At 37.9% G+C, this 24,465-nt stretch overlaps 1 protein-coding gene across 1 annotated transcript in view; it reads right to left on the reverse strand.

Annotated features, from left to right (window-relative positions):
- The window catches only part of INPP4B (inositol polyphosphate-4-phosphatase type II B), a 339,134-nt gene that overhangs the window by 211,479 nt on the left and 103,190 nt on the right, over positions 1 to 24,465 (reverse strand). The window contains exon 4 of the mRNA XM_086746361.1: positions 4,149 to 4,233. Coding sequence (XP_086602487.1) covers positions 4,149 to 4,233 — 85 coding nt within the window. The remainder of the gene's footprint in view (positions 1 to 4,148; positions 4,234 to 24,465) is intronic.

Consider the following 24,465-nt stretch of genomic DNA (forward strand, 5'->3'; position numbering starts at 1 on the left):
GGGTGTAGCACTTGGGGCTATACAAACTCACACCTGCCTGGCCAGTAGTGTTGCTACACACACATTTTGAAGGAAAGTTGTGTAGTCTAGAAACTGCTCAACTTCCACAGTGTATAACTTCATTTAAACCCTTGACTTCCTGTCCATTGACATAAAAAGCGGGCAGAAATAGCCATCTCTTACACAGCTCATGTGGTGCAGTGGCTGCACTGCATCAGGCACCTCCTTAAGTGGAGATACCTCACTAGCAGGTGCTTAGCAGCCCTTCCGGCAGCTTGTCCACCTTTCTTTTCCTTATTTCAGTATCAGATACTCAATTGGAGGCAAAAGCTGAGGAAGCAGATAGTGGAAAGCAAACATATCAGCTCATAGAGCCTTTTCTGATCAGCACTCTGCTCACCAACAACTCTTACTGAAGCGTGATCTCAGTAAGATTTTCTCTCACAGAAAACAGCATAGAGAGTTATGGTCCCATAGGACTTCTGCAGAATTCAATCCTCCTGCTCAAAAAGGACTGCTGTCAAATAGGGAAATAGCACAAAGAGACGGTAAGAGATCCCCAGTGGCACTGGAAAGCCTTTTCTACTCTAACCCCACTGTCTCAAGACAGAAGTGTATTTTGGTGTTAGTTCCATCATCCTCAAATAACTTTTTTTTTGTTGCAATGTTTTTGTAATAATACTTAAATTTCCTAAGTTTTTTGATTTAACAATAGTAATTAACCTCTTTTCTCTGTGAGTACTTTCATATTTCAGGTGTTTTAAAAATGAAAAAAAAAATATTATTGAAAATGTCTTAATGATGTCCCTCTTAATTTTTTAAGTGTACTTGATTGCAACTATAATCACAATCTCTTACACAGAAACCTGGGTTTATGCAAAGCCAGAAATAACGAATTGAGTCACCAAAACAAGTGCAAGCAGTTATTGGAAGTTGAACCTTGTCTTTCAAAAAACTACAGTTTAATGGGAAAGCTTTTAAAATATAAAATAATAAAACCACCAGATTTTCAAGGGTAGGGAGAAAACACTTCAGTTTTAAAGCATTTTAATTTGTCGTTCATTTTCATTTTTTTCTTAAGCAGGTTATATTGTTTTATTTTACTAAAGACATAGAAGTGACAAGATGACCGACACACTATATTTTGCTTTATTTTCATTAATGAGAGTTACAAGCATAAAATCATATTGAACAGGGTAGAAAAGAAATTACTGGCAGGATTTAAATAAAAACAAGTACAAAGCACGTGGTCAATGTCCAGGATGACAGCCTCTCCTTTTCTAGAGGTTCACTATTTTTACTCCCTATGCCAACAGAGTTCAAAAAGGTTAAAGGTTGTCTCTCTCTTTTCACACACACTAGCAAAAAGTATCTCTCAGTTGCTACCTCAGCAGTGGAAAATGGTTGAGAATATCAATGAGCCACTGCCACTCTAAAATATAAAGCACCAGCACAGCTAACCACCATATGCTGTAACAAAAGTAGAATGGAAGCTTTGATACGTAAATTATATCCGCAGTATATTTCTAATACAGACATCAGAGGCTTTTAATTCACAAAGCTGACTGAATTCTATATGCTGATGCATTTCATGTTCAAATTAGTAATGATGCAATCATCCTATGGTTACTCATGATGCTCTGTTAATCTTCCTTTGGAAGTAAAATTTTCAATCAAAGATAAAGAATTTAATTAAAAATTTTATCTTCAGTGTCGTTGGGTTTTTTTTTTTCCCTTTTTATTTTGCTGTGCCAGAATAAACTTATATAAGTCACCATTATAATCTCCATTTAAGTCCCTACAGAAGTGCACAAAGAGCCTGAGATGCCTGAAATGAATACAGCGTGATACCCCAGCTTGACTACTGCCGTGTAACACTATTTCTTTTAATACCTGCAGGCTTTCACACATGCCACATTGCTTCTCCCCTTTCATTAAACAAATACCACGCCTATGCTGGAAGCAAGGCAGACCTCACAAATATTTAAATACCACAACAGTATCTCAAGACCACTGAACAGAAATACTGCAGCATTCACCAAAAGTACTAAGCGTGGCCTTCGCAAAGCAGCACGCTGCTTTTGCTGAAAGGAAGTATCTCGCATCGCTGGCTGGACCATCAGTCTACCATAACAAAGGCAGGATCCAGGAGACCCCATCAACAAAGATCTCTCTTCTTAGTTCCTGAGATTTGCTTTTCTCCGCACTTTTGTCTTCTGAATTTTCTTCTCTCCTACAGTACATGGATTATTATTTTACTTCTTTTGGTATTTTATCCTCACTCAATACACAGTATATCACCTTCCTTTGTCTTCAGTTCTGTTCTAATACCTCATAATAGTCTGACTTTCTTTTTCCTTCCCCATCCAACAAATCATCAGCCAGGCTCTTATCCTCATTCCCTAGCACAGAAAAATTGCCAAGCTTGGAATCCATTTCTCCTCTACCTGTCTGTCTCTCTCTCCTGTTGTATTCCTTTGGTTGTGCCCCAGGCACTCATCATCATTTGTTGGCTCTCCGTACCTGGAGTTTTCTGTACTGTTTCCTCTTTTCCACTTTAATACGTTTTTAGAGGTGGGTCAAAATGCCACCCATGCCGCTAACCACACTACTGATCCTGAAACTTTGTTTTAGAAAGTCTGTCTCTCAGGTAGCAATTTCTGTTCCTAACCCTGCCAGTATATTTCTTCCTCCACACGTATTCACAGTCTCTTTTTCTCCACAGGCCTGAAGTGCTTACTCAGTACTCATTTTTGTCTACTTCCCCAGCTTTTGGACTTAAAATCTGCCAGTCTTGCTGCCACAGAAACTGTCCCATTTGCAGGCTTCAAAGCTATTTGAAAGAATCCTGTCAGCAATTACAACTGTATTCTTGGTTCAGCTCAGCAGCATTATGATCAAACATTGTAAAGATGCACCAGAAGGGAACTGCCATGAGTGTATTTATACCCAAACTATAACACCATCACCTTATAAAGTTCATTATTTCAATCAGTGAACTGGAATCAATAAGGGCATAATTAGAAAAGTCTCAATTTGAGAGTCAATGGTAATCATTCAGCTGTTAGAGTTCAGCAAAGTGATGCTTCCAAACCAGAAAGAAGTCTCTTTGATGCAGTGCCTAAACACCAGACAGAAGACATAAGATTTAATTCCTCTACTAAAGATGCAGGATTTGAGCTATTCCCCAGAATACTACCCAGAAAATGATAAAACCCACAATGAATACATTTTAAATTGCTGCCTTCTCAAATGTGACCAAACACTAAGAGTCACTTCAGCAGATGAGGACAAATGTTAGCACAATTAACACAAAGTTTTCCTTAAAGTGAACTGGAGATTTTGGTGAGTGTACATATATATATAAAAGGTAGGACCTTCTACTGAACATAAAGCTGGCCATCAAGCTCACAAATGCAGCATAACCTTTTTCCGCTGTAGCTAGATTTTACTAGTCTATCAAAAGTGCTCTTAGAACTTTACAGCTAACAGAAAATGGCATATTGATCTAAGGACTTCCAAACTTTGCAGTGGTATCAGAAAGAATCCATGTCATAAAAAAATTTCTAGCACAATGGCTATTGGAGTTGTTCCTGCATAGAAAACTCTATGTTAGCATTTTCTCCAAACAAAATCTTCCCGCTAAAATAATTAATTTGATTTCTGTGAAATAACTTGTTTTTTCTAACATTTTAAACAATTTTATTAATGAAGAGTTGATAGGAGGTGAGAAAAACAGTAAACTCCTCATTTAATAGGGAGGTTGACAATGATTAATCATCCAAGAAAAAGATTAATTGGTTATGCATTAACATAAAACTCCTATTGTACACAATATCTAACAAACCAGAACATCAAACTTCTATTTATTGTCAGAGGAAGAAGATGACATAAGACTTTCACTTGATTTTAGAAAACATAAAACAATAGCTTTTAGGATTTTCTTTTCAAGCATGAATTCAGAGACAAGCAGTATTTAGGTGTATGCACCTAACAGACAATAGGCTATATTTTATCTAATTTTTAAGCAAAGTTTCAATGTCTAGGTGGTTATTTTTTTCTTGTCATTTTTTTTGACAGAAACTAAAAAAAAAAAAAAAAAGAAAAAAAAAAATCACGCTGAACATTCTGAGCTGTGTCTTACTTACTGAGAACTATTGAAACATCTGTTTTACTCCTGAACTCCACAATCCAGCAGCGCTCCAGGATTACCACTTCAGAGAGTTCAGAACTCTGTAAGACATAAAGATGACAAAGTGTTAGGATTCGGAACCTAACTGGGAAGTCCTTCTGTTCGGCTCTTCTCAGCCAATGCAATGTGTAGATATAAAGACAATAAAGCATAACAGTCACTAGACAGATGGATACAGGCATTCTTTAATTACTGATCTGTACCACCCTACTTCATCTAAATGAGCTATAATGGGAATAAACTGTTAAAAAAGACCATGCGGGAAACTAAGAGAAAAGGAACTCGGTACTTGGGGTTTTTTTTTCATATTGTAGATATTCAAAAGTTTAGGTGCCACCTCATTTCTAAGGAAATCAGGCAAGCCTAGCTCATTCCAACTTCCATATTTACTAATAAGGCTGAATCAAATGTCGGATTCTACTCAAAGAGAGTAGGATATTTTCAAGTGAACAAAATAACATGCAATCTTACAGTAGGTATTTCTCTTCAATTTTCATTTTAAAGAGACTTTTTATCACCTCTTGAAACTTCAGATGTTGTCTCTCGCTATGCAATTCAAATGACATTAAGTGATATGGACCTATTGCAGAATGCAGTACGATACAAATTACCACTATAATTTTTTGTGAGTGCTCTGCAGAGGAGATGCAGACTCCTCTTCTAGTTTAGTAAGTGTGATTCATTTTTCAGTTAAAGTGAAGCTATCAATCACTCCCTCAGATTTAATTTTTTTTCCCCTTAAAACTTCCATTATCCATTTTTTATCCCTATCATCTGGTAACAAATAACCCTTAGAACACGCACCCATACACTTCCTCATTGCAGGTTCCCAACATTAATGTCGCAGAGCTCATTCTCTACTTCAGTGAGATCCTGCAGGGATTAATATAAATTCTTATTCTTACATTCCTTCCTCAAGTACTTATTTATTCCAAGTGATCCTAAACATGAAAATTTTCTCATATTGTGGACCAATTTTACTGAAAGTCTGAACTTATGCAATAAGCTCTGCATGTTTGACACTTAATGAATGACTTCATAAAAAAAGTTCGTATTTATAACACCTGCCTAATATATATCAGTTTTCTTGTCTGCCTCTTCCTCTGCATTTATACTGTGTTATTGGGCTTGCCAGAATCACTCAAACTTTTTGCCAAGAGTTTCATGTTCATTTTTAAATGGAAGGTTTGACCCTGCATTTTGTCACAAAAGACCCTTTACTTACTTAGTAATACAAATGTCTTTCATGAGCAAAAGATATGAACACTTAATACCATAAGACTACAGTACGACTGACGAATAACAAATAGGTAACATTTCAGAAAGTCTAACAAGACTTTTCCTCCCTCCCACCTTTTACCACTTATTAAATGAATACTCCAAACCCACTTATCAAAGCACAAATCAACATCCAAAGGTGACTAAAGGTTAAAATAAAACAGAAGAGCAGGTAAAAGCATATGATGTTAATCACAGAATAGTTTGGGTTGGAAGGGACCTTTAAAGGCCATCTAGTCCAACCCCCCTGCAAGAAGCAGGAACATCTCCAACCAGATCAGGTTGCTCAGCGCCCCATCCAACCTGGCCTTGAATGTTTCCAGGGATGGGGCACCCACTGCCTCTCTGTGCAACCTGTGCCAGTGTTGCATCACCCTTATTGTAAAAAAATTTCCTCCTTACATCCAGTCCAAACCTGCATGTTATATAGAAATATGCCAGAAGTCAAGAGAGAAGGTGTAATAGACTAAGAAAAAACAGATTTATCTATAAACCACTTGTCCATTGACTTCTTTGAAATACTATGCAGGGTAGGCTGGTCTAAAAGGGATGTATTGTCCTGTAGACTGAAAAACAGCTAATTGTTTTAAAACAAAGAAAATAAGGGAGAAAGAGAAATAGTGCAGTGAGTTCTGTGCGGAATACAAGTGCTCCATTGGGAACTCTTATTTATAGAGCCCAGCAAGTCAAGCATACGTGGTAACCCAGAGGCAATTTGCAGGTGCTATCGAGTGAGCCATTCTTTGAGGTTCTACCAGGGAAAGTAAAATACAATAAATCTTCATGAGAAGCAGCTAAAGTCAGCTTGGGAAAATAGGCAATAACAGTTCAAAAAACAAACAGCAGACTAATTAGGAAGACTTCTCCACTACATTGATGCTGATAACTTTTTTAATTCTTTAGATTTTGAAGCAAGATACCAACACCAATACAGTCTCCCAGATAACTCTCACTTGAAAAGTGGATAATATAGACTGATTCCTTCAAGAGCTGGCAATCTTTCAGAAAAAAAAAAAAAAATACAACCAAAAGGGCTTTTATTTCAGAAGTTAACAAGGGTCTGAGACAATTTAACAGTCAGATGTGAGTACATGAAAGATTCCTACCCAGTTTTTGTCCAAAAAATAGTCAAGCATCCCTAACAGCTTTTCCCCTTTTCAACCCTACAGAAAATGGTTCCTCTGCTGATATTCATACCCCACAGATGAAACATGCAAACGTGACAACTCGCTAGACTTAACATTTCCTCCAAAACATGTAACTGTAGTAAGTGGAAGTCTGCTGGTATATAAAGAGAAGCAACTCCCTGCTGCATGGCTTTCAGACAAGTCAGGTATTCAGAAAGGCCAGGAAAGAAGAATCACAGTTTCAGTATAGTGTCCTATAGTTGACAAGATTGAAAGGCTTCATGTTTGGATTTGTATACGAAAGGCATACGTATAATACAACCAAATTGGCAAGTGGTTAGCAAAAAATAACTATCAAATAATTAACAACAACTTATATTCGTAAGGTTTGTCTCACAATGCAGTTGACATACAGTGGTAACCACAAAGAGAAATGTGAAGAGGGTTGGAGCACCTCTCCTGTGAGGACAGGCTGAGAGAGTTGGGGCTGTTCAGCTTGGAGAAGAGGAGGCTCTGGGGAGACCTTATAGTGGCCTGCCAGTACCTAAAGGGGGCTTATAAGAAAGATAGGGAGAAATTTTTTAGTATGGCTTGTAGTGATAGAACAAGGGGCAATGGTTTTAAACTAGAAGAAAGTAAATTTAGACTAGACATAAGGAAGACATTTTTTATGAGGCTGGTGAAGCACTGGCACAGGTTGCCCAGAGAGGTGGTAGATGCCCCGTCCCTGAAACATTCAGGGCCGGGCTGGATGAGGCTCTGAGCGACCTGATCTGGTTGGAGATGTCCCTGCTCCTTGCAGGGGGGTTGGACTAGATGGCCTTTGAAGGTCCTTTCCGACCTTAACTGTTCTATGAGTCTATGAGTATTTCACGCTTTCTGCACTTTAAGACGGCAGATGCTGCAGCACAAGAACTTTTTTAGAAACAAGTCACTCCACTCCCTGCACCAGTGGAAGCTGGAATGAAGCAATGCTGCAACTTCAAATGAATCAGAATGCTTTTCCAAGATACACAATTCAAGCACAGTGACCAGAGGATATGCATTTACTTTTTCTTTATGTGAGAGGGAACAAAAAGAGAAACAGGAAAAAAAAAAGATGAAAGAGCATAAGGCTACCAGAAAAGAAAGCACATGTTGCTGCAAAACATCTCCCACATCCTGACACAAAACTGAAGGAAAGGACCTTCAGAATAACTATTATTGTAGACTTCTCACCATTTAGGTGAGCTATGCTGCCACACAAAAAGCTAACAAGAAATTTATTTGCAAATGAAATTATAAAATTGTGATCAAAGAAACCATTACACCTATCTGATAAAGATCAGCTTTGGTTTTCAGTATCTGAAGAGATACAAAATTTCTCTCTTAGTTTAAGTTCATAATATGAGCTTATATGGACCAGTTATTTCCTTTTTCTAGGTTTGATTTTGATAAAAAGGGTAACTTCCAACGATCTGGGCTTTACGCATGGCAAACAGGATCAAAATCAGATCTGTAGTAATGTGCTACAATCCAATATATTGGGTTTTTTCCTCCTACCTTTAGTAATTTTCGATAATTGTTATAAAAAACTTACTGGATCTACCAATGCCAAGCAGCAACTAGGTTTTGAACTATTACACCTATTACATCTTTCTTAAAATACTGACAAAGTCTACAGGCAGAAGAACTCACTCCACCACCCCCCAGATCAGGAAATTGTTTTAAAACAGTCATTTGAGGATGAAATTAAATGATTCGTAAATCTAACTAAATATCCTAGTAAAACTGCTGAATTAGAAGAGTGCCCAAAACCTAGAATTAGCAGAAACCCCTTCACTTGACTTTGCCAAATGACTGGCCAAGCTTTGCTATCAGTACGCTGTTGTAAATCCGAAGTACTACTGCACTACTAAATCCACTACTGCCTGCTGTAACTGTCACGAGTTTCAAATAAGAGGAGCGAAGACATCTCTGTTTCTGTGGGGTCTATGCCTAAAACTGAAATAAAACATAGTCACACCAAAACATATGAGCATGTGGCAGCTAACTGCATATTCATACCTACACAACCCTACGCAACTCCTTTTAACGTAAAGGAAGCTTAAAGATATCAAACTGGCAACCATCGTTCAAGCACCTAGCTCCAGATTCAGCATCAATCTGATGTATACATTGTGTGTAAGATACACATTTAGAGAAGTCTTCTGATAGAGTAAAATATAGTATTTGTGTAGTTGGAAAGTGTAAAAACCAAAACCACATTCCACAGCAGTGAGGGAAGCCCACAGTATTTGAAATTACGTTGGTACGTTTTTTCAGTTGCCTCTAACTCCCGTGCCTCATTTGTAACTCACATTGTAAGTGGAATTTGTAACTGAGTTATTGCAGATGCCACTCCGCCATTTCTCTTTGGACTGGGGAGTAAAAAGAGCTTGCAAAATATGAAAGCAATGAGAAACTTTTCAAACTGTTAGCAGTATGTTTGAGCTATTTTTGCATTCCTGTAGATCCCACCTGATACACTGTTGGAGGCGAAGGGGGCGGGTGGGGTGGAAAGCGTGTCTTCTAGGACAGGGTTTTGCAAGAGGAGCTTTTTGTGCTGGGATTGGGGCGAGGGAGAAATCCACTGCTGGCAATATCAAGTTGAGAACTAAACTGCCAGTTCAAAATTAGAAGTGACATTCCAAGCAATTCCTGTGTTAAAACAGTAAGTGGAAAAGTAAAGCTATAGCATTGTAGAAAAAAAAAAAAAGAAAAAAAGAAAAAGCTACAGAAAATAAAAACTCTTCTAATAAGACATTACAAAAAGCCTCCACAGTCAATGAGGGGCAGGGCTGTGTGTGTGTGCACGGTATATGTGGGAATTTCATAGTTTATTTTTTAAAAAAGTTTATTTTTGCAAACTTGGAATAATTAAATCAAAAGCCTTATAGAATAGGGATGCTACATACACCAATCTACTTAACACACTTTTCAAATCAGTTATTTTCTGCTTGCATTTATAAGTATTCCTACAATGAAAACAAATCAAAGACAGAAATTTTAGGGAAAGGTAACAAAACATAACTAAAATTGACAAAATTATAGTCACACAGAGGTAACAAAAAAAACCATGCTAGAAAAGAAGGATAATATTTTCCAAATATGAATGATGAGAATTGGTTTCAGTTCTTGCTTGCTATTAAAGAAAATATTTGCAATAGAGCAGTTTGCCTGAAGGGACTGGTAGCAGAGGGTGAAGTTTATCCAATTAGTTTGAACACATACCGTACCATCTCTCCTCAAAACTGCAAAGTCATCACTGTCCACCACTTATTAGAAGACATATCTAATGCCTTCACTGGGAGTTATAAAGGAAAACCTGGTGACTGAGGAAACCTGAAAGACCAGGCATTTGGGTACTGCCTTCAGTGAGCACAGGTTAAGTGCCTAACTGGCAGGAAAGGAAAGCAAAGTGAAGTGCCCACTCTTCATTAGGGACTCTTCTTCCACCATGTACCTACATCCCGACCGCGTAAACCTGGCTCAGAAAATCTCAGCGTCCTTAGACTCCTGCTGAAGGCTGGCTTTCCAGGAGGAGAGTGAGAAGACAGTGAATAGGTGTGACAATACATCACAGTGCAAAGGTCTAACACATACGCACCATACAATGGTATTAACGACAGCCTGCTGTTAACCTCACGAGCTCTGATACCAATAGCAGCGCAGTCCTAACATGCTAGAAATGACACAAACTGTACAACTTGTCTGTGATCCTGAGTTTTTACAACTTCACTAGCACTGGCAGATGAGCTAGTCAGATTGACACCAGCTCAATAACGAACGCATGTGCTCAGTTCGTGCTTTTGACTGTGCTATAAGCATTACCACCTACGTTTGCTATTTCAGTGTTAGCACATCACGCTGCAGTTAAAGCACGGCTTTTTTATATATATCAGCAAAAAAAAAAAAAAAGCAACAGCATTTGTAATTTCATTCACAAATAGAAAAGCTAATGGTCTTAAAATGTAGGCAGGTACAACGTATTTCTACAGCAATATGTCCATTACCAAACAGATCAAAATACACTGTTCTAATTCTGAGGTATTAACAAATGACTGCATGACATACGCAAGAATATAATTTGCAGAATTAAAAACACCCCTTTAAATGTTGGCAAGTAGTATTCAACAATCTGAAATCTCTTTTAATATTATATATTATTCTGCCATATTAATATTCCCACTCTGTGTCTATTAAGTATCACAAAGCCTACGACCCAAGTTGCATGATAAGGAAAATTACACTTCCTAGGCATCTGATGAGGTGCTTCCATTATTCCAGACAGGCTGTAACCTGGGAGCTCATTGCAACACCTTTACAAACTGGCAGCTCACTGAAAGATACACAAATCATCTTTTACAAAACAAGCTTTACCCCCTGTGATTAATCCATCATGCATTGCTACCAGATACCAACTTCACGCTGACATTATAACACTGCTAATCTGCATCCACTCTGGAAAATGTTTCTGACTTACGTCATTGAACAAATCCTGCAGCACAGACAAGCACTTTTAATAGACTATTACCTTTAACAAATGTGCATATCTAACCAATAGTAATTTTCTTTTCAGTTTCAAAATGCATTAGTAGTAGTAATAATAATAATGTACAAATACACATTCACCTAATTCACACCCCACATTCACTCAGTTTATTACACACGAGCATAATTAAAAAATTAAAATTAAACACTTTCTACGTTCTACACACAGCTTGAAACAATCTCAAAGTACCCTTCCTACCTAAAAAGTTAATTATATACAGTTCAGATACCCAAAGCAATATTTTGGTGCAGGACTCCAGTGCTCTATCACAACACATACCTCTGAGAATACGCTTCTTTTAAAAAAAAAAAAATTCTCCCTCTTTGTTCTACGCTTTTTAGCTGTCACTTAAAAAACATGTTATTAATCTCTGGCTCAGTTCCCAATATATCACCTTTTTATTTCAAAAATAGCTTAAAATAAGAATTAAATGTTAACTATATTTTAAAATTAGGTATGGCAGCTTAATTACAGCTTTTACCCATTTCAGCAGCACCAGGGAAGTAAGGAAGGCAGAATACAAAAACATTATTGCTACAGGTATTGCGTGATTGTAAAATGCATTATCTTTGCATATTTAAAAGTGGACAATGAAAAAAGTTTCTTTCCACTGGTAATAATTCTTACAATTTTTACAAATTTATTGCAAGTCTTGCAACACGTGGTGTAACTGCCAGTAACTCTCAGTTTCTGCAGCCACAATATCATAAGCTTTTATTCTAAATCTCAGGCTTCCTGCAGGAGGGGAAAAGTAGTAAAAACCAAAAACAAACCAAAATACAACCAAAAAACCACCACACATAACAAAACCACACCCTAAGCACACTAAACACAAAGTTTCCAGAGTCTTTTTGTTGCTTTTTAAAAGATGTGCATGACTTTTAAGCCAACCTCCTAATTTTTCAGGGCTGTAACTTCTTAAATCTTGATGTGGTAATACCAATCTTGTGAAAGTGATACAACCAAAATTTCCTTGCTGAATTGAATTTGAGTCACAAGAAGCTTACATCTCTCACATTAGAAAAGGTTCAGAGGAAACAACTGATCATACAAATTGCCCCCTTCCTTCAGGAAGCCCAAGGAGTGAGAATGATGGGAAGACCACCAGCCGCTCCTTGGGAACAAATTCTCTTCCAAGTTCATTGTACCTCATTGATGCAGGGAGGTACACGTATCTCTGCAGGGTAAAATCTAGCTTACAGAAAGATTTCAGAAGAGAGTAATTTTGTTTTCTGCTAGAGGAAAAAAAAGACATTTCAGAGAAGTATTCAAGAAAATAAATGTTTTACTGGTTTTGGTACAGCTGACTAACAACAGATGACCACTTTCTTTTGATAGTTAGAATACATAAATCAGTTCATTGATAGCCAACATATTATTTCCTTTTAGGTAACAATTTTGAGTTGTAAGCTATTAAAAAATATTTTTAAAAATGGATTTAATCATTACACTTCCTATATAAGAACAAAAGTCCTATCTGAATTATTAACAAGCTTTATTTGGTCATTTCAATTCAGTACTGATTTCAGTCAAAACACTATTGTGCTGACCCAGTTAAAAGGAACATCATATTTAATGCTAGGACAGTTCCAGCTATTTGACTTTAGCACGCGAGAAAGTACAAAAATAGAAGCCTTTCAAGCACCAGTAGCCAGGCCCAAACCAATCTCGGTGGAAAGGGGATATGCACATCGATCAGCTATTCCTCCGGGAAACTCTGCTGAGCAAGATTTACCAGCTCTGATGGCCAAAAGGCTGAAGAATCAGGGTGTGACGACAATCATTGCACTCTGTTGCTATGATATTCTCCTTGGCATTGAGAAGAATGAATGTGACACAGGACTACTGGAATGAGAGCACCAGGGAACCACTGAAATGGGTCCAAGAGGCAATACAAAGTCCTGCTTGCAATGAGGGGCTGGATTCACTGGCATACATATGAGTGAATTTCAGTATGCAAGTAAGAAGGATGTCTACTCAGCTCCTGGGGTTTTGTCCACAACTGGGAAAATGGTTTCCTGACACAGGGTCTCAGCATGGGCTGCGCAGTCCCTACAATAAAGAAAGTGAGAAATAAACACCTTTTCTGGGTTGCACTGAGTCCCATGCTATTAAAACTATGCTGAAATTAATTTAGCTACAAGAATGTATAAAAATGACTCCTTGGCAGGCAGGAACAGTTGCTGTTGGCAGAAGACAGGCATGAAAGAGTGATATGGAGAGTCCACAAGTAAGGAAGAGAGGAGGAAAAGGAGTATGTGCTGGGTATAACACATTTAGCCCAGTGCCACAACTACTTCCTCGACTTCCCAGTAGCTCCAGCTAAATTAGGGTAGCATAAGGTCTTCTTTTTCTGAAACTGCTTGCTGAAAAGCTAGAAGATGCTTGCCACTAAACTATATCACAAAGGGGACAGAATTACACTGTGTGCCTCACCAACACATCCTGATGTGAAGAAATTCAGACATTGTGGAGCACTATGATCCCTTCTCCACTCTCTTGGGAATAGATGACTTTCAGCTAAAGGAAACCCTCCACAATGCTCCTGTCCTGGTTTTGGCAGGGATAGAGTTAATTTTCCTCTCAGTAGCCAGTGTGTTTTGGATTTTGTGTGTGAAGAATGTTGATAAAACACCCTGATGATATGAGTTGTTGTGAATGAGACCAAGGACACCGTCCTGCTTTGCAAGTCTTGCTAATTTGCAGATGCAGGAAGCTGGTAGAAAGACGGACAGAATAATTGACCCAAACTGGCCAAAGAGAGTATTCCATGCCATAAACGTCACGCTGTGGGGGGGAGCTGGCCAGGGCGGTTTATCTACCTTCCTGGCATCCATCTTTCTCCTTTGTTTGCTGGCATCGTTCTCTCTACCTTGCTGGCTCCATTTCGCTCCTTTGCTTGCCGCTCGGTTTTGTTTCCATGATCGCTGCTCGGGACAGGCTGTATCGGTCATTGGGACACCAGGTGGTGAGAAAACATATATTGTTCATTTTGCATACTTTAATATCCTTATGTTCTGTTATAATTGTAGTTTTCCTTTGTTATTTTAGTAAATTGTCTTCACCTCAACCCACAAGTTTTTCTTGCTTCCCAATTCTCTCCCCCATCCCGCTGAGGAGGGGAAGGGTGAGTGAGAAACTGTGTGGTAATTTGGGCTAAACCATCACAGCTCCACACAAGTTCATGAAAGGGACACATTGCACAGTGTGAGTTCTGGAGATCATAGTTTCCTTTATCTAAGCTAGCTCACATTTTCCTCACAGACTTGAAATCTTTCACAGTTCAAATGTTTAATTCCAATTTAATTTAATAATTAAAATTCCAAAATAGGCTACATATTTGTCAGAAAGCGTTTAAATAAGATGAACCAAATTGATAAGACAAAATGATGAAAAAGGAAATGGAAGAGGGGAAATATGTACCTGGAGTAATTTTATTTGGTAACTTATACCCCCTCATTGTAAAGCAATCATCCTTCATTTGCCATTATTTAATTAAATTATTAATTTCCCTAATTAATTCAAAAAAGCAGTTTCTTGTAGCTTGATTACCTGCTCCTTATTTTCATTTTGGGTGACGCAAGTGGCAGGCATGCAATGAACTCCATCCAAACCTTCTTACCTCTGTGTTACTTGATGGCTTTCGTGAAACATGAGCCTTATTATGTAAGAACACTGGCACATTCACATTTCAAGATACAGACCAAGACTGTTTCTTCTGCCAGGTTCTGACTGATAGTCCTGATAGTTAAAATACATCAATTTCAAGAAACCCAGCTATCTAGAACTTTATGAAGACATAACATTACAAGCATCAGCAGCTCTGATGTGTTACCAATGCACATAAAACCAGTGTTGAATAGAGCAATCAGTAACAGCTTTGTCTCTTTCTCATTGAAGATAAATAAAACATCATAATTTTCTTTTACAGTGACTCTCACCATCAGAAAATCAACTTGCAAACACTCAATCAAAACAATTAGATGTAGTCTAAAACTTTTACTTATAAACAATTGCATTTGGCTCTATGTTTGGCTGAAGTTTTTCACAGAATCACAGAAAAGTTGAAGCTGGAAGAGACCTCTGGAGGTTATCCAGTCCAACCTCCATGCTCAAGCACCTAGAGCCAAGTTGCCCAGGACCATGTCCAAACAGCTTCTGAATATCTCCAAGATAGAGACTCCACAGCTTCTCTGGGCAACCCTGTGCCAGAGCTCGGTCATTCACACAGAGAAAAAAAGAAAAAAAGAAAAAAAAAAAAGTGTTTCCTGCTGTTCGGAGGGAATCTCCAGTATTTCAGTGTGTGTCCACTGCTGTCATTGGGCACCACTGAAAAAGGCCTGGCTCCATCCTCTTTGCACCCTCCCTCCAGTTGCATACACACGTTGCTAAGATCCCTCCTGAGCCTTCTCTTCTCCGGGCTGAACAGTTCAAGCTCTTTCAGTCTTTCCTCATACAAGAGATGCTCCAGTCCCTTAATCTTTGTGACCCTTAGTTGGGCTCTCCCCAGTATGTCCATATCTCTTGTACTGAGAAGCCCAGAAGTGGACATCAAGCCCAGAACTGGGCATTTCTTAAACTGTAACAATTTCATAGTTTATATAGCTTCTTGACTTACAGGACTACTGTGATTTTAATGTACTTGGTTTTCAGTAGCTTTCAGTACTGCAAATGATTGAATTGTCAGCAATGCTGCACATAGTTTCTCCTTTTTTTTTTTCTCCTTTTTTAAAAAGGTAGAATACTTACATTTCAGAATACAATAAACTAGAACAGCAGTAAAATAATATTTTAATCAGCATAGTATGATGTCATCATTTAACAGCTAACTCAGTACTGTGAGTACAATCTACCATTATGTTGACTATAACATCGCTACTGGCTATGAAGAGACCCCTCAAAACCCCATCACCTCTGTATTTCCATGTCAAGATGTCCTGACCACAGATGTATCTCCAGATAGATCACAGTAGTCCTGTGAATTCTGGTATGTGTGAGCTCATGCTTACTTGACATAAAACCAACATGCAATATTTCCAAGAGAACAGCTTTATCAGACCAAAGACCCTTTAGTCTGCCTACAAAAAGTGCCAAAAAATAAGCATCCAAGGAAGAGGAAAAGCAAGGCAACTACATGCAGTACTGTCAGCCCCTGGTCGTTTTCACATCAGTGTTTTTCCTCAGATGCCTGTTCCATTCACTAACTCTCAATGATGGTCCTTTTTCTTAAGAACGCCTAGTATTTTTTCAAATATATGTCTACTTTTAGCATCTACAGCATCTTATGGCAAGCAACTCCAGTATTTCCACTACCCATTCCAGAAGAAACGACCTTCTTTTGTTGTTTGTAATCCTGTTCCTAGTGGTTTCATTTAATATCCTGAGTTCTTGCACTGGAAGAGACAACAAACCATTAATCTCTTTCTCCTTCAAGCAGATTTGCAGATTACTATCAGAGACCACCTCAGTCATCACCTCTCTTTTCCAGGCTGAAGAGTTTTATCATCTTCATTCCTTGTCCTGATGACTAACAGCCCTTTCTCTGAAACTTCCCCAGCTCCTCTATATCCTGCAAGATGAGGGGAACTGAACTGCACAGTGGATCTTTACAGAGAGAGTTCTCTGCTTTGTTCTCTCCTTTCCCAACAACTCCTTATATTTCATTTACTTTTTAATCACAACTGATCATCCATCTGATCTTTTCATGCAACCATAACTCTCTACAGATCTCACTCTGAGGTGAGGGGGTGTGGAAATTCGTGCAAAGTCCATTGTTTTGATGGGAAATTTTTGTTATTGTTCTTCACATATGTAACTTCACATTTATCCATGTTTAACTTTATCTCCCGCTTTATCACCTAATGATTTATATTTCTACAGTCATTCTACAATTATTCATACTTGACCCCCGATCTTGACTATTCAGTAAGTTAGTATCATCAGACTTTCTTGCCTCATCGCTTACCTTCTTCTCCCTGTTCATGTACACATGACAGTACCATTGTCGACACACTACCTGCTGATGCGCTCCACTGTAGGAACTGGCCTAGTCATAGTTTCTAGACCTTATATTTTATTCCACTAGTTATCTGCTAGACTTCCTATCTCCTATTACAACGTAATGATCAGCATTATTTGTACCAGAAAGAGAAAAAAAAACCTACACTGAAAAGGAAATGAAGGACATAAGCGTATATAAAGTAAACAAATACATCTGCTTATATAATCATTTTGCATGCACTCTTGGAAGGGAAAGATATTTTCAGGGATCACACAGATCATTCATTGATTTAAATAATATACAAACTGCCCGTGCAGTTTTCAAGTACTTTTAGAATATGATCACCATAAATGAAACACAAATTGCAGCAAAAACATGAGATTTTAAAAAAATATTTCAAGTACAAAAAAAAACAAGACCAAGTTGCATTCTGCTGGTTGGCCTCCCACAAGTAATAGGTTGTGCAAATTACTGTTGTAGAGGATCATCCTTCATTCAATACTTAGCTTCACGATCCACAGAACTCTAAAGAGACAGCCTCAGGATGGACTTTTACCTCTTCATAACAAAATACCCTTCTTCACAGTACCTTTCTTCTCAATATAAGTCTTATGTTTTCCCCTGAATGCTTTCCCATACTGAAAAAAAATAAATCTAAAATCCAGTATATGCTACCAACTTTTCCCACAACCTTTGAATGGAAAATTGGAATAAAATCATGGCAAAAATTAAGTGGTTTGCATATTTTTAATCATAAACTCTAAGTGCTAAAATGTATCCAATGTAGGTATTGTAAAGATAACTCCCACTCTTCCTTGGAATGCCCATAGTGAGGTTCACTTTTATTTGAAAGCAAGCTATGATTTTCCCCTCGAGGTTTAATCTTCTGCAGAGTGTTTTTGAAAGAAGCAAACAGAATATTATTCAAGATGCTGGAGACTCAAGTGTGGTAAGAGATGGGTGTTCTGTGATTAGCTACAGTCCCTAAGAGGACCAAAACAATACCTACCCCACCTGCAAATTGTCTCCAGATAGCCCTTGCCCAACTTCCATATATTCCAACTTCTAAACAGAGAACCAAATAAGACAAGCTGTTTCATTCTTTTTTTTAAGCTTTTTCTTTTTAACTTCCTTTTTTTTTTTTTTTTTTTTTTTTCAGCTAAATGAATGGCAGCCCTCCAGATCACTCCCAAGCTCCAAGTGGCGTAACAAGGTACACCAGAGTACAGCTCTACCTCTAACCTGCCCTGGCATTCACACCAGGACCGGGCACATCTGTGTTCTTTGTATTGATATTCTATACACATATCTGCTATCTTTTACATCTGAGGGAAAAAAATAAAAGTAAAAAAATAAAAAAAAAAAAAAAAAACAACCCAGTCCACATAGAAACTCAAACCTATCATGGCCACAGAAAGAAAGATGAGGGTTTTTTTCTCCCAGAGAAACTTTTCTTCTCCTAATACCTGACAGCCAATAAGTCACTGGATAGAAGAGGCAGTGAGCAATTCATGTGTGGGCACCCAGAGAAAAAACATCTAGGCTATCAGCTCTCAATTTGGAAAGCTTACATCAAACTCTGAAATGAGGAAAAACTTAAACCTCATCAATTGTAGTTTAAAAAAGAAAAATCCCTTCCTTCCCTGCTGATTAACATTATTTTATTTCAGACACTGTACTGACTTTCTGATCTTCGGGATTACATCTCAGGAACTCTCTCACTAAACAGGATCTAGTGAAGTATTCATGTGACAAACTGTAGAACTCTGATGCTTGGGAATTAGAAGACAAACATTACAAGCAATGAGAACAATTTTTAGTCAGTTAAATACCAAAAGGAAATGGTGGCACCCCACAAAAATTAAGCTCATCTCACTTTGTTCTTAACAAGCAAATCTTGTCTACAGATTTTGAAAACACAAATACCTCAGGCATTAAAAAATGTTTCCTGCTTTACTAGAACATTATGTATTCCTATTTTAGGATCTTTGTAAGAACAGTAACTAAGCACGAACAAATGTTTAAAACAAATGTTTAACAGAAAAGTACATTCATGCGCATAATGGATTCAGGACAAAACCAGCCAGATAGCAGACGGATGTTTCTCACAGAACAATTGGTTTATGTCTAATCTCTCAGGCCACCCTCAAGGGAAACGTACACACCACTTCTCAAATATGAGTTTTGGAACAGAGGCTGCAGTTTTACGGGCAACTAAACTGACATAACAGCTCAAATCTGTAACTCTGCTAGATACCAAATATAACTAATGGGCCATAAAACTACAGCCTCAGTACGATCTCTCCCTCTACAGCCAGTTCCTCACATTCCACCAGCCTGTCTCTTCCCCTTAGGAAGCAACTGCATTCTCATCTCTCCCCTCAACCAAGAGCACCTTGTCTACTCTTCTCCTGCCTCCCCTCAGAGGAGTTACCTTCCCTTTCCGAGATGGTAAAACTGATCCGCATTTAATTGGACTCCGAGCAACGGTCTTCACCTTCTATTTAGCTTTGAATACTGATGTTTTGATTTCAGACCTCAACAAAGGCATTTGTGATCAAGAGCTTGTCACTTCTCCACTCGGTCTAATAAACTCTACTGCCTTTAACTACTGATCTTGATTATGTTCTCACATCATCAGATACACTACTACTGTCATGCTTCAGAGTAACATGCATAAAAAGAAAATGGAAGTAATGAGCCCACAGAAAAAATAATTATGAAAGGCATTTTTAATAGTTAGGAAAGAAAGATCAATAGGTAACTATGTGTGAGCAAGCATATGTACTTGCTTGAGTGGGAGCATCACAGCACATTTAAACTCAAACTAAATTTAGTGACTTGGTGTACAGCGCAAAAAAAGTTTTCAAAGATACTTATCAAAGAGTACCACTGGGGTTTCTAACCTGTTTACCAGATTTTTTTTTAAATCATTATCAGTAAATAGATAAAAGTTTACTTTAATCTGTACTTAGAGCTATCTGCTTTCTCTCTGCAAATAAAATCTTCTCTCCACACCTCACAAAAATAAAAACATATTTTAAAAAAGCTCACAAAATTCAGCCCAAGCCCATGATGGCAAACTCCAGCAATGCAATCACTATTTGAAGCCAAGAGCACAAAGAAAAACACTCCACCTGCAGAAGCTACTATCATTCTTCCAGATTCTCAAATATTTAAGTGTCCTGTTCTACACTCAAAGCAGAAGCAAAAACAAATAGAGGCATTACAAGGGTAGTTTAGTCAAATGCAATTATCAGAAACTGTTGACTACAGCATAAATATTTCTTTATTTACACCTAAACACTATTTCAATACATTTTATGTGTCTTGCTATGTGTAGAAACAGGTCTACAGTACCACGTGCTGGCTATAAACAGCAAGCATAAAACTGATTGTTAAAATTATATGGTAACTGACAAGTTCTAACATGCCTTAAAACAAATATCCTTCATGGAATCATAATTAAAATATTCAAACCATTGATCCAACACACAGGTATTCATAACATTAACAAAAAAACCCTAAATTACAAACTTCCATCTTCTATTCTGCTTTAAACATAGAGGCCTTGTTCAGAACTATCTACTAATTGAAGTAATTCAGGGTTTTACACTCATTGGGAAAAGACAGCTAAACGATTAGTACTTTTACTTTCAACAGATGCATTTAAGTTTCTGGTGTTATAAACGACTTCATTACAAGGCAGTGAAGCAGTTCCAACAAAGTTATTTAGTAGTACATTTATAGTGACACAAACAAATCCAAGTTCCAAGTTGCAAAGAACTCTTGCATTTCCTAAATGAACATTACGTGCAGAGTTAGGGTTTTAAGGGAAAACATCATGACTCCTACAAAAAAAAAATCTGGATTAAAAAAAAAAAGGGAAAAAAAAAAAAAAAAGGAGAGAAATCTTGCAGAAAATCCAGTAGATCAACCAGTTCAACTCAGAGTAGTCCACACCTTCAGCTAGAAACACATCAACTTATTTCCAGGCTAGTAGTCTGAAAATAAAGTGTCATTTCAGATGTTCAGAAGATTTCCTTAAAGGCTACTAATGAAAATTTTAAAAACACTTTACAGAAAAGGAAAAGAAAAAAATAAAGTATATATTGAGACTTTGCACACACTAAGCAGGTGTTGGACAACTGACCTGGGTATTTTTACTTCAAACATTAGTAAGACAATTCTGAATATCCTGTCTTGCACACAGATTAAAATAGAGACTCGGTCTTCTCTCTGGTCTGTTTTCATCAGTCTGTTTAAAAGCCACTTTTACTGAACATTCTTCAATAAAAGTAGTTGACAGAGGTGGAAAGTCTTCCCCAGCAAAGTATATGGAAGAAGAAACATGGAAAGGAGTCATGGAGGTAAAAGTTAACATGTAGATTCAAAAGACAAAAAAAAAAAAAAAAAAAAAAAAGCTTGCTCTTTCGAGATAGACTTGGCTTTTTAGAAAGCCACATGAAAAAACCCCAGACACCCGTTCTCTTTACTTTCCACCATAAGGAGCTGAGAAAAAAATAAGGCTATGCCAAGAGGCTATCACTGGCTACTCATTACAAAATGAAAGTCATATTTTACCATCACTGAGAGAATTGTCTCCATTTGCTTCTGAAGTTGTTCAAATTCTATAGATATTATACCAAAAATGCTGCCTAGGAAAGAAAATAGGCAAGAATAGAAATATTTTTAAATCTTAGCTGTCTTCCAGAGAAACAATACTGCTTATCATCCCAATTGTATCAGTATCTTACTGAAATTCAAACTGATTATTTCCTAATCAGATTACTTTGACAGATAAAAGACAAAATTTAAATCACAGCAGAACTTGGAAAATTAAATTTTAAAAATGCATAAATAACTAAGCAAACGATACAATAATCATTGCATCTGTGCAAAGGCCCACATAGCACAATATGCACTTATGATGGTGAACAAAGGCAAATAAATAGAGAATTCTTTAAGAACAAGGCAAAGCACATCATCATGCATCTCTTAAAAACCTCCAAGCTTCTACTAGCCTTGTTCAGACTTTTCTTAACAAATGGGTAATTATGTTCAATGAATTTGTATCAATTCCTTCAGCATATTGCATTTGTCAAGATGTCCACTTCTTCCACAATTTATTAGCTTCCTCATTTTTTTCCTAGCATTGTCTTTGATTTTATTTTAAATAACCTTCTACAAAAGTCATTCTTTTGTTTCCTGTACTCCCATGAAAACCACCAAATAAAACAAAAATAAAATCCCCAGTAAAGCAGTGCTTGAAAACACCTGTAAATGTGCAGAAAGCGTACAGTACAGATACGCTTAATCCACGCAAAAAGACAATACAGCTGACTAAAGAGTTCCACCAAAGAAACTACAGAAATTCCTTTCATTTCTACCTCTGAAAGTGTGAGCTTGGCTACAAAACATGAATAGAATTATTCCAAGAATCCTATCCTAATTTGTAATAAAAGTCTTAAACCTGTGACATATTTGCTAAGTAATGCTGTGCAACCTCGATTGTAGAGACCCATTCCAGCAGGCTTTACAGCAGCTCACCCTCAAGGAAAAAAAACTGTGCATTTCAACAGACTAAATAAGAAGTCACAGTTTGCTTACAAAACTGTATACAAACACTCATTGTCAATTTGATGACATACTATGCAGAATTAGGTTAAACATCTCGCCACAAATCAGAATTGTTTTCAAGAAAAATCATGAATGCACTTGTTTCCTGGGAAAAAGAAACAAAGCAACAATTTTGACACCGTAGCATCCACTTATTTTTTTCTTTTTTTTTTTTTTTCTTTTTAAAGCAGTTGTCCACATTGCACTTACAGGTCTTCACATAAAATATTCTAAAAGCTCACTGGCAACCAGCAATGATTTTACCGCACGCTCACTGAGTATGCATGGGATATAACAGCCTTTATCTTGCCGTTCTGCATTCTCCTTCTTCTGTGGTCATAAAAAGACAGCTTCAAGTTTCTGAAACAGTTATTTCAAATACTCAATTACAGATAACAATAATTAACTTTCCCCAAAGTACTTGAAGAACAAAATTAAAATACATTCATGGCTGTTATTAAAAGAAAGGTGCAGCGGAAAGCACTGGATGAAAGATGATGAAGCTGTACAATGTTCTGGAAATGTCAATGTTTATTGCAACATAACAGCCTAGAAACACTTTTCAGAAGCAAGTTTAACCTTCATCTGGGCTTTACATTCTGACTTGAAGCTGTAATTACCTGTCCCAAAAACGGGAGAAAAAAAATAATCCCTAGAAGTCATAGTTTTAGCACCGGGCTCAAACAGCAAATCAAAAACTTGTCAATGTACGTGTATAAATGGCAATTTCAGCCACCGTATTCCCCCCTCAAAAAACCTCAACCCCCCCAAAAGCCACACACAATACTTCTTTCCTTACAGACATTAAAATAAGCAGTAATTGCATTTCAAAAAGCTGCTTCCAATCTCTGTATAGCTTTCAACTACATGCAAACACAAGGAAATATATCCACAAAACACTACAGCTACAGATGTAAAGTATCCACCTGCAAGCAGATGCAGGCACAGGATAACGCAGCATTGCACATCTGACCCTTTGTGGTTTTAATAGCATCACAGAACAGTTTGGGTGGGAAGGGACCTTCAAAGGTCATCTAGTCCAACCCCCCTGCAAGGAGCAAGGACATCTCCAACCAGATCAGGTTGCTCAGAGCCCCATCCAACCTGGCCTTGAATGTTTCCAGGGATGGGGCATCAAACATGTCTCTGGGCAACCTGTTCCAGTGCTCTACAACCCTCATTGTAAAAAAGTTTTTTCCTTATATGTAGTCTAAATTTACCTCCTTCTAGTTTAAAAACATTACTCCTTGTCCTGTCACAACAGGCCCTGCTATACAGTTTGTCCCAGCTTTCCTGTAGGCCCCCTTTAGGTACTGGAAGGTCACTATAAGGTCTTCCCAGAGCCTTCTCTTCTCCAGGCTTAACAGCCCCAACTCTGAGCCTGTCCTCACAGGAGAGGTGCTCCAGCCCTCTAATCATCTTCGTGGCCCTCCTCTGGACCCTCTCCAACTGGTCCATGTCCTTCTTACATTGGGGGCTCCAGAACTGGACACAGTACTCCAGGTGGGGTCTCACCAGGGCAGAGTAGAGGGGGAGAATCACCTCCCTCGACCTGCTGGCCACGCCTTCTTTTGATGTAGCCCAGGATGCGGTTGGCCTTCTGGGCCGCAAGAGCTTCTCATCCACCAGCACTCCTCTCCTCAGGGCTGCTCTCAATCCATTCTCCGCCCCAGCC

Source organism: Chlamydotis macqueenii, chromosome 4 (genome assembly GCF_036417535.1).
Source record: "Chlamydotis macqueenii isolate bChlMac1 chromosome 4, bChlMac1.mat, whole genome shotgun sequence".
NCBI classification, from domain to species: Eukaryota; Metazoa; Chordata; class Aves; order Otidiformes; family Otididae; genus Chlamydotis; species Chlamydotis macqueenii.